Genomic DNA, 12,174 nt, shown 5'->3' on the forward strand with positions numbered 1-12,174 from the left:
TGAGAGAATGAAATAAGGAGTCCTCTGTTTTACCTATTTAATATGTGACAAGATATTCAAGAAACAACTCAAGAGAAGAGTAAAGAATCTAGGCTTCAGCTGTGGAGCGGACAAAATTAAGCCACCAACACATTCAAAGAGTACTCACTTTTTTATTATGAGGTCTGTTGTAACTAATTTTTCTTTCCCCCCCCAGGCTATCACAGAGCTCCAGAAGAATGGAATGAATATGAGCTTTTCCTTTTTGAATTATGCCCAGTCAAGCCAGTGTAGAAACTGGCAAGACAGTTCAGTGAGTTATGCAGCGGGAGCACTCACGGTCCACTGAAGCTCTGAATCCTCAGGGATGCCACCTGCACATACTCATTCTCTGTCCGGGGTCCCAGCCTAGCCCTTACCAAGATACTGGTCCTGGTTTGGGGGGATTCTGAAACCTCAAACTAATAGAACTTTCTTCTCTTCTTTTCTAGTAGGTGTAGTCCTTCCTTAATTTCAACTCATTAAAAAATGCTTTATAGTTTAGGGCAGTGGAAGGAAGGCTGGCATCAAAATATTTTGATCAAAAAAGATGGCAATGTGAAGGCCCAGTTGTGGGAGACAGTTTTTTTGAGAGTAACTTGTAAAGCATTTACCATATCCTAAATTTGCACTCTTTGCAGACTTGTGCACATATATTCCGCTTTCAGAATAGTTTTGCAAATTGTACACAAACAAACAAAAAAGGGTGGAAGCTTTTTAATAAAGAAATTGCATTTATAAATGATCTGTATTAGAATATAATAAATCTCCAGTTATAGTCAATTACTACCCGTGTTGTACAACAGATACCTTCTATTTTAGTTGCTAATAAAGGGCTACACAACTCAAAATAGTCTGATTTAAACTTATTGCTCTGTGGTACATAAGAAAATTGTTTTTTTATTAATTCCATCTCAGAATTTTTATGTTAAAAGTGGTAAACTTCAGCTCATGTAGAGATATGTTAGGATGTATTTTATTTTTTATATATTTATGTGATTTTTTTTATCACAGATAGAATCATATTTTAAAGTTAGCTTTTAAATTACATATAGTTTGCCTTTTTGTGTGTGACATCACTTTGTGTCATTACTATATTGTAACGATATAAATTCAAGATTGGTAAAAGAATGTAGATGTAGTCCTTTCCTTCAAAGATTGTGTTTGATAGGCACTAGTCTGCAAATGAGGAAATGTTGAAGAGTATTCTTAGTGATTTTCAAATCATTGCAGACCAAACACTACTGCTATGCCTTTGTAGTGCTTTTAAGCAGTTTGACTCTCTATTTGAATTTATAGCAAGAAATCATTAACAATAACAAAAACAAAAAAAGCCACTGGATTTTCTTACAGTTCTACAAATTTTTTTGTCATGATTTTTGGTGCGGCTCTTCCAACTAAAATAATGGTATGGTGTTGTATTTCTTTTTTTAGCATAGACCATTCCTAGTCACTTTGGGGGGAAAAGATATATAAATATATATAATTTGATTAGTTAATTATTGGCCACCATGCATGTATTAGATTATACCTGTTTCAGTATAACACTGGGTATCTACATCACACTGGAGAGCATTTGTATCTTCAGTCTTATGCCGGAATAGCACAATTTTTAGATGCCTTGCACCAATTTTATTTAAAGATTTGCATTTCTTACTTACTAAATATCAACTTTCTATACTCAAGAATTGAGAAAAAATAATGTTTTGGATTCAAAATTACCCACCTATATGTGTATGGAAATTATACTTGTACACGTTAATGATTTATTTCCCATCACTTAGGTATACTTTTGAGTACCATAAATATTTATTCCTTATTTATTATACAGACTATAAACATTTTAAACTTGACTACAGAGTGCATTTTTATTATTTTCTGAGTATAAAATGGATACATGATTATTATAGAAAATTTAGAAAATACTGAAAAGGATAAAGAAGAGAAAAAATTGTCTGCAACTTCACTATCCAGAGATAACACTGTTAATATTTTTTGTATTTCCTCTCAGTCTTTGTCTATGCTATTTATATGTATGAGTGTGTATATGTGTTTGTGTGTGTGCATAATAACAAAATTGAGATTATATTGACCATATAGTTGTATATCCTACTTTTTATAACTTCCTAAGTACTCCCCCATATCTTGGAAAGTGTGATTTTTAAAAAATGGCTGCCTAATATTTTATTGTATGAATATATACCATAATCGAACCAGTTCTCTCTTTGGATATCAGATTGTTTCTAGTATTTCACAATTATAAATAATAGTGGGATGAACATCTTTGTATGTGAAATTTGAACTGTATATTAGACTAGTTCTTAAGGATATATTCATGGGAGTGGGATAATTGGTTTAGATGGTGAGAACTTTTTAGGCACTTTAAAATATGGCCAAATTACCCTTCAGAAAGTTTGTACCAAATTAGCAATACATGACTACCCATCATACTTCCCCTTCTCCACTATTGATTATTATTTTCTAAATTTTTGACAATTTGTTAAGCAAATAATTGGTTGTACTTTTGTTCATTCTAGTAAGAGTGGCTTTACCGTGAATACATTTTTTTTTTCCTTCTGTGATTTTGTAGTTGATTGATTAATAGAAAACATGAGAGGATTGCTTAGCTTGAGTGGGTGACACCCCTGTGAATATGTTTACTGTGCATTTGAAACTCTGGAATATTTCACCATCACTCTACCCTTTCCTAGAATATGAGCATATCTTTCATACTCAATTATGAAGTAGAAAGAGTTCCAAACTGGTAGTTGAGTACTGGATTCTAGTTCAGTCTGTGCCACTGTTGAGTTCTCTTACCATAAATATTTTGTGTTCTACTGAGACATTCTCATCTGTAAAATGTGGAAGTGATCTTTTAAGGACATTTTAGTATCAAAGTATTTTAGTGTTGGGACTATTCTTTAGAGATTCTGGTGTCACTTAAATGTTAAAAAGCTACATGATTAAATTAGATTAGAAGTTTTATCTAATTTCACCTCTGCATACATAAAAATGAAAGTCTTAACACAAAAGGGAAATTAATTTGCATAATTCAGTACAGTTACTATTACCTAAATAATAAGCTTTTCTACTTTAAGTGCCTTAAAAGTGTTTTGTATTTGAAATCTAAAATGTAAAGGAAATTATTATGTAGTTCTGTACAGTTTCTTCTTTATTATGTACTTGTGAGTTATTTGCAGCAACTTTTTTTTTAACCGTAGATTGCACAGAGCAGTATATTCATGGATTCTTCACTATTCTACTAGTGAGGCGTTGGGAAATGTATGTTAAAGATTAGCTCAGTGAGCAGGTAAGTAAATGCTTTGTCTTGGGTGGGCAACAAATCTTCATACAGAGTAGGATAAAGGACTATTCAGATATCCCAGTGTTTATATTTAGATACTCCAGTGTGGGTGGTATGTCCAGAGTTAGTCATTGATTATTGTTGCAGGTCACACATTTTTCTTTGGCAGTAAATAGTTTATTGCCCTAGATTAGACGTTGGCAAATGTTTTGTGTAAAGGGCTAGATACTAAATTTTGGGGGTTTGCAGGCCATATAGTCTCTGTCCCAACTATTCACCTTTGCCACTTGTAGCACAAAAGCAGCCATAGGCAATATGTATGTGAATGGATGTGGCTCTGTTTCACTCAAACTTTATTTACACAAAAATACAGCTGGATTTGGTCCATGGGCCATAGTTTGCTATCCCCTGTCCTAAATATTGTAGTTTACTTGTAGTTCAAATATTGGTCAGTAAAATTGCAACAAATGATTGTAAGTTTATATTATCCCAAATCTCTCTTAATTTGATGTAGTCTGCATGGCTGGGTTTGAGTGTTATGTAGAATTATAAAGATAAGTAAGGAAGTGGGTAAAGGAAACTGGGAGGTCTTAGGAGCTAGTGTTAAAGCACTTTGAAGCCCTTTCATTTGCTGAAGTCCATTGAGAGTTTTGCTTTGCTACCAAAAATTAAAAGAGTGATGAGTAGAGGTTGTGACTGGTTGTTGCAAATTATAGACATTATTTTAAGCCCTTGGCTATGTAGATGGTATTAGAAGATGGATGAGATGAACCTTTTACCTGAGTATTCTAGGCATAGACCAGTAATTTAAGAGATATGGTAAAATGTGACTCTATTTTGTGACTACCATCTTTCATCACCATCCCTTAATATTTAACCCCCCACTCCCACCCTGCCCAATATTTAGTTGATGGGAAAATTACTACACTGTTTTGGTCTCATTTACTCTGGATCACTGAAAACTTCATCAAAGATTAGTATTAGTCCATAGACTGGCAGTTGGGTAGTGCTGGGGTATGGTTGCTTGAAAGACCTAGTGTGGTTGTAGAACTATTACTGATTAGGAGGTGTAATAAACCACATCCAGTCTGACATTCAGTCTAAAACGTTTATATTATGTTGAATGGTAAGTGCTACATATTAAGGGGGACATTATGAACTATAGTGTTCATAGGGAAGCATCTGGAATGATGAAAGTCGTAAGTGCTATAGAGAGTGGATGTAGTTAAAGAAATTGATAATATTTATTTTGGAGAAGATAAGTTTAAAGAGAGGGAGTTCCCCCCCTCCCCCCCAAATACTTGATTACCATGTGTAGGAAGGAATAGAGTTGTTCTTTGTTGTTCTTGGTGGAAAAATTAAGAAATGGAAGTTTCTGGTTCCACATTTAATGTTCTGTGTGAGAATTTCTAAATGCAAATCAGCTGTGTCCTCATAAAAGCATTGGAAGTACTCAAAAGCTAGATCAGTGGTTCTCAGAGTAGCATCCTTTACTTTCAGCATCAGCATCATCCTGGGTATATTATTGGTGTAGATCTTAAATGATGGAACACCAAGCTGAAAAAAAGCTAATGGAATTAGTACAAATAAAATGGAACTTACTTCATGTGTATAAAATTATCAAGGGCAGTAATTTTTAAGTAAAAATTGATTTTGATCATTTAACACTAACTTTCAACATAGATTATGAATTGATTGTTACATGTTAGTGGAAGAACACTGGACCCTTAGAATAATTAATATACTTTTGTTTTAGTTAAAACATTTAAATATAAGCTAGAAGTTTCTATTTACTAAAATACATTTAAGTTGTTCTTTAAATCATTGACTTAACTTTGTTAAACAGGTGCTTCTTCAACATTAAAACAGCCATAACCATAGCAGAAGAGGGTGTTGAGGGAGCTTGCTCTTCTTATACATGTGAATGTCCGAATATTAGGAAGGGAGCCAAGAGCAGCTGGCAGATAAATTTTCTCTGCCTTCTTTCTCTTTTACCCTTAAGTACGACTGAGTGACAGGTCACACTATTATTGACTGTGCTATATTTGGTAAAAGTACTTCAAGTGATGCTGGTAACTGGGACTTCTGTCTTTTTAAAGTCACTGTTGTGGATGGAATTTGTTTGCCTATCATGAGTTCATTGATAAATGCTGCTTTTGGGGGTACTATGTGAAATTTAGAGTTTTAGATTTGTTGTTTATTTAAAGGTTCTCTGGGGGATTTCAGAGTGGTTTGTGCCCAAGATGTGTCACATTTATTGCTTATGTGTGTAAGTTTAACTCTAATACAAGGTTTTTGCCAACACCCTATAAAAGAATAGAAAAAACTTTTAAAGCCAATTCTTCTGATTTTGAAAGCCATAATTTAATACAATTGGTTTTTCATTATAAAATGTTTAAATGCATATTTTATACTGTACAGTGAGGTTTTAACTTTACTAGCTGTAGTCCTATTTTTTTCCTGTCATCCTAATAGTGAAACCAAAGAGCATATAAATACCATTATTAAGCTATTGAAGACCAAGTGTATTTGGCTGTGTGCAAGACCTGACTTCTGGTCTTTAAATCGGCCAGTGTAACTTTTCAAAAATATTTTAATTTTTCTGGCCACCGTATTCTCTAAATTACTTACTGAACGTGGTGTTACATACATTTAAGTAAGAAATACTAGAACATGTTGAAAACTCAAAAAAAATCCAACACAAACACTAGAATGATATATAAATGACATATGAATGACAGAGTTTTGTGAGTTTTTAAATGAAATACTTAGACTGTTGAAGTAGATAGATTTAACAAAAGTATTTTTAGCTTAACAGTTTCATAAATGGAATTTTTTTTAAGTTTTCTTTTCTATTAAAATTTATCCACTTGAATCTAATAGACAAAATTTGTTCGATTTTGATGAATTTTAAAGCAAGGAGAACAAAAGAGAGTCTTCATATGAAGTGTTTTCTGAAGGACAGGAAAGTATAATCCTTTTAATTGGAAGCATTTTTTAATTGGATTTTTCCATTTTCAGTTTTTAATTGTGGAAACCAGCTTCCTTACTGATTTTAAAAGATGGTAGAACTTAATATTCCCAGGCTCTTTGTAGTGCCAAATGAAATGAATGATAGTGTAAGTGATCTGGTAAATTTGAAACCACTGGCCCAAGGTTCTTAGTTCATATTTTACAGTATCTTTTGGTGTTTACTGGTATTTAGAAGTGTTACAAAGTTTTAAAAACAGTAATTAAAATGTGTTTGAGCTGCTTGCCCAATGACATGTCGAGCCAACTCTCAACTAGTAAGATACTATAGCTTCTTTTTCACTGGAATTCATTTTCAGCTTTGCTGATGAGTTGCTACGGATTTGCTGAAACAAGTCACTGCTCTTTGCTAGAGCAGAGTTAGAATTGAATGATATGACCCCTTTCCACCTTTGACTTTTTATGACAATAATAATACCTTATTATTAAATATATTGTACTTTTAATTTTTAAAACGTTTCACAACTTTTTCTTTCCTCTTAGTCTCTACAATAAGTAGGCCAGACATTATTACTTTATTATTGATAGAGAACCTGATGCAGGCCCATACAAATAATATGACTTAACATGAGTTTGCATGGCTAGTTAGTGTCAGAGCAAGGACAAGAACTCAGTTCCTCTAATTTTCAGTCCTATGTGTTAGAAATGCTATACCTTACTATTACTACTCTATGTTTTGTTTTTGGTGCTGGCTGTTTGAGATATGTTAAATTCAAATAGTAATGGGATTTTGCAACTTTAATAAAAATGGGAATCATTCATGTACATGTCTACTTTGATTAATTTAGGCAAAAATAGACTTCTTTTGGTAGATTAAAGTACTCCATACTTTTACTAACTCTGAAGACTTCTATTTTCTTTTCTCGGAAGTTTGCTTTAAGACCTAAAAATTCTATTCTGTTGCTTGCCATCGTTAAAATGCACCGCTGGTTTGTAATGGGACACTGACAAAAGTGAAATTTAGGTTATTTGGTATGTGAATTACTGATGGTGAGACTTTGCAGCAAACGCTTGGCTCTCACCCTTCCAGTCCATGCGTAGAGTGTCCTGCAAGCACCCGTGACTCTGCCTTGGATTGTCTCATCTGTACACAGGGCAGATTGGAAATGCTAGGAAGATAATGCCTTGGGAGCAGCCCTCAGCCAGTGATGGACGGGAGTTGGAGGATAATTATTCTAGCTAACTTGCCCTTCTGGTGATACTCTGAGGCGTATTTCACATTGCCTCTAAAGAGTTTCCCGTGGGACTGGACTTCATTGCCCACAGCAGGAAACTGTTAAATATGTATTCTTTATTTTCTTCCTCCTCTTCACTGTCTCACTTCCATGCCTTTATCCAGTGTTCCCTGGGATTACCTCCCAAATGAGCTTCTTGTTTTTTGAATTCTTGTCTCAGAGTCAGTGTCTGGGACCATCTAAAACACTTTTTCTTGAAAACACTTTTCACCTAGGAAGTAAGTCATTACTAGTATTCTTGTTAGATATGAAAGATTTCTTTAAAAAAAGACAATTATTTTGAACCAGATCTAAAACAAGTATTTTAGTGTTCTATTTTAGCTTGTCTCAAAATTATATCCATGTTTAATTTAATTTCCTTAGCTTCATTTCATAGCGAAGGAAAAACTCAAAGTAAAAACTCTTAGGTAGTAATACAAGCTAAATATCTTAGGTGGAAATCTTAAGAAGGACACAGTGAGTTACCTGTTTTGGTAGAAATTAAAAAGGGTTTGGTTCAACTAAAATTATAGATTATTTCCTACTTGGATCCTACTTTCTCGTTTCTTATCAGGGCCTGCTTATTCATAGTCAGGGACCAGGATTAACCTTGACTAACACTGATTGTAAGGATAAATTTAGTTTCTGGATAATTTTCCCAGAGATTTTTCTATGATTCTCATTAAGTCCAAACTTTTTTGTGATCTTATTAAGGATTAAGGAATATGGAGTTTATAATTTGAATAAACTGTACATTAAATTTAGTGCATTGTAAGTTTATCTTTTATAGCTCTTTGATATCTTTTTTTGAATTAGGAATACTGGGTTTTACATGTTTTTAAAAAACAATTGGGAAGCATTCATTTTAGACACATGTTAATTGTCAGTCTTCTTTCTTTTATCATGTAAAAATTGTGATATGTGTGTGAAATTTATGCTGTATTGATTTGGTTTGTGAAATGGAATATAGATGAATTTAAACAGGTTTATATTTCTGTTTTTTAGGGCCATTCTAAGATTAGCATGCACAAATATTTTCCCAAAGGAAAAACAAAACATTGGAAGAATATATTTTAATTAGTTATTCTGTTTGCAAAATACCATCCTAAAACATCTCTGTATTTTTTTAAGAAAAATTCCAGAGAGTATATACATAGTGTTTTCCCCTCAGTGTAACTGCCTTGTGGTGCCTTCAAGATTCTACTGTGTTTTTGAGTACGTGACAGGACATTTGACCTTTGGGGTTATATTTGTCTGTTAGAAATGGTCAAAAGTCAGCGGGGTGATGAGATTGGACAATATGGTTTAGAGGGAAAAATGTTAGTGGTAAAAGAATAAGTCTGCCTTTCTCCTGGGATACATTAAACTGCCCTAAAGTGGAGACTCTCCACAATTTCGATAGTGGCATATTGGAATAAGCTTGTAGTCTGTTAAAGTAACTATTTGTAAAAATAATTTTTGTTACTTCAAAAAATTAATCTTGTTACTTTTTAGACATGTTACATCCAAGCAGCTGCCTAAATCCAGACAAGGCTTTTGGCATTTCAGATATCTCAATATGATAGCTTGAAATCTGGTATAAGAACCAGAGATGATTTTTAAAATGTGTAAGAAAGCTGGCCCATTTCCTGAACACTAAATATTGAAGTGATTAAAAATGGGGGATATCTTTTTATAAAGTCTTTACTGAAAGTTGACTTCTACAATGTGAACAATCTCATGATAACCTGATCAATAAAATAAGCTTAAAAAATTGTCTCTTTTCAAAAGTTAACATATTTTCTATCACCAGTAGGCCACTTATACAGTACTTCTGTATTAAGGATTTAAATACAAGCTGGCCTTTTTAAGGTTCAAAAGCGCTCCCTGCCCTCCACTAATGTTAAGTACTTGTGTTGATTTGAAAATGTTGTGTTTCTGGATGTTTATTAATTTGATGAATCTTGCAGGGTAAGTCTTTTCCTGAAAGTTCTGCTTTGTACAATTGTCAGAGAAGATTAACTTGGATGAAACAATGATGCATGTTTTAACAGTTAAAAATTTTAAAAATTTCTGTTTAAAATCAAATCTCTATAACTGCCACAGATAACTTTATAATTTTTGTTCTCAGAATTATTTGTGTGTTAGGAAAATATTGTACCTTATAGTACCTGGTTTGCATTTTTTTTTTCTGCTGTTTTAAAAAATCTTCACATTAATTTCTCTTAACAAAACTAATCTTGAAATAAATGTTTACATTATTGAATGGGGAAAGGTTAAACCAATTATTAGTACTAAAACAGGCTGAAATTTAGGTCTGGCGTTTTGAATGGGGTTTGGATTGAATATCTAAAGGATATCAGTTTCTACTCAGGTATTTACTTCAGAGTTAACATTAGATTCAGAATTACTTGATTGTAATTTACATTTTAAATGTTAATGTAGAGATTTTGCATCAACAATGTTTTTTAATTTCCAGATTCATTTATGCTTATTTTTTAAACGGAGATTTAAATAATTTTTAAGTAATAGAAATGTAGGTAAATATGTTGTATTTAAATTATTACCCCTTTATTACTTGAAAGGAACTTTGGTTCTGTGCATCATAATAGCTTTTGATATGGTATAACACATTTCCTTTATTTTTTCCTTGAAATTTTACCTCTTTACCTGAAGAGATGTCTGTCCATAATAGCCTCAGGTGTCTGTGCCCAACTCATATGAGTGAAATTACTGTTACTATACAATGGCTTAGAATGATATTTTTTAGCAGAAATTTTATAGTAATTTCATTACTACATGGTAATGAAAAGCTTTCTGATTAGGATCTTTAGCTTTTCTTGCTAGTTTCTGCCCTATTATTCTTCCTTCTCCTCTCCCTTTTTAATGTCTACGTTGTTGGTATCTTCTCTACAATTTTAGGAAACTAGATATTTGAAAAAGGAGTCATTTTCACTGAGTTTTAGTTTTTCTCTTCAAGATGAGCAGTACTGTGATAAGGAGATGTACTTTACTTCCTTCTTTTATAACAGCTTATGGCACTTAATATTCTTAATGAATAAACCTTTACCAAATGTTACACTCATTTGCAGATCAGCCTAGGAACACCCTCAAGAAAGAAGCAGATGGGTTGTATAGTAAAATAGAGATACTGAGATTTTTGAGCGTGGGGATTTTGTCATGTCCAGTGAAGAAAAATGTTCTTTCAATGAAGATAATGAGGCTTACAAATGGAGAATATAGTGCAAAAATATGAATAGTTAAAACTATTTTTAAAGATATAAACTATATTGAAAACAAATTAAATAGGTTATTCCCAAGAAAAAGATACTGTATGTTTAAATTATCTTATATATATGTGGCCTTTAGAGCAGTAAATGCCAGGATTCATCTGTTTCTCTCCTCCTTTTTAGGTAATTGGAACAGGTACTTCGCTAATATTACTGGCTTAATTCTATAATGCTTATTATTTTCTTACATTTAAACACATTTCCCTAAGATAAATGAGAAAAGATACTGATATGTCCATCCTCCCTTCCTCTTTGTTGTATTTTTTCTCTGTATATAAAAAACAACAGTAATAAAATAAGCTTGCTTTTAAAGTTCTGAAAAGGCTGCTGTTACTGTAGAGAAATGTTTTCAAGGTAGTTTTAAACCTGTAGCTCCTTGTCATAGGTAATCTGTCCATTCTGTGGTATTTTTAGCCTTAACTTTTTTTTTAACGGAGAGTGGAGCTCAGGAGATACGATACCCTCACAGCAGCGCCACATTTGCTTGGGCACATGATTTTGGGCACATTCTCCCTTTGTAGTGGTGTTCTCAGATGGTTGATCTCCCCTTCCCCCCGTTAACAACTCTGGCCTCCCAAAACCAGCCTCCTTATTGCTCTTTCTCCCTCTGACTCTTTCCTACTCTTTTTCTCCCTCCTTCACTGAAACACAACAGGGAGAATAAGACCCTATAAGCATGTAATTACTGTATTTCATATTCTTAATTATCACTCATCACTTCAGTATTATCTCCTAATAGAGCAGTCCTATCAGTAATCCTACTCGTTCATCGTCCTTCTAAATGTTGGTGTCAATTTACATAGCTTTTAAGCGTATCGGAGACATGACCATTTATAAAGGTATTGGCTTTCACTGCTTATGATAAATAATGTTTTAATCTTTTGCCAAATGAAAAAAAAAACTTTTCAAAGGAAAGGAAAAGTTATTTTATGCAAGTGTTTGTAAACATGTATGTAAATATGTCGTTTTTCTTTCCCTCCAAAAAATTATTAATAAAAATGGATTTTTAGTTTCTTCTTGAATGGGGTTCCTTTGTGTATAGTAGGGCAAATTGTGCAAGTCTAAAGCCACACTGCAATCTGACTTTTTTACACCACATCACATCAGAAGGGATATAGCTTTTTATGCTTTAATTTTCAAACAGTATTTACCCCCTTTATTTAAGAAAGAGTGTCATTGACATTTTTTAAATTGAAGTGTAATTGACACATAACATTAATTTCAGGTGTACAACATAATGAGAGAATATTTGTATATATTGTAAAATGATCACCACAGTAAATCTAGTTAACATCTATTGCCATACATAGTTATCAACTTTTTTGTGATAAGAAATTTA

The 12,174-nt window shown here is 32.9% G+C and overlaps 1 protein-coding gene across 2 annotated transcripts in view; it reads left to right on the forward strand.

Moving 5' to 3' along the window:
• MEMO1 (mediator of cell motility 1) overlaps nt 1-11,849 on the forward strand; it is a 136,891-nt gene extending 125,042 nt beyond the window's left edge. For both annotated transcript variants that reach the window (XM_047851478.1, XM_047851477.1), the window contains one exon: nt 197-11,849. In XM_047851478.1, the coding sequence (XP_047707434.1) occupies nt 197-328 (132 nt within the window). In that variant the 3' untranslated portion in view covers nt 329-11,849. The remainder of the gene's footprint in view (nt 1-196) is intronic.
• The last annotated feature ends 325 nt before the right edge of the window (nt 11,850-12,174 follow it).

This window comes from Prionailurus viverrinus, chromosome A3 (assembly GCF_022837055.1).
Source record: "Prionailurus viverrinus isolate Anna chromosome A3, UM_Priviv_1.0, whole genome shotgun sequence".
NCBI lineage: Eukaryota > Metazoa > Chordata > Mammalia > Carnivora > Felidae > Prionailurus > Prionailurus viverrinus.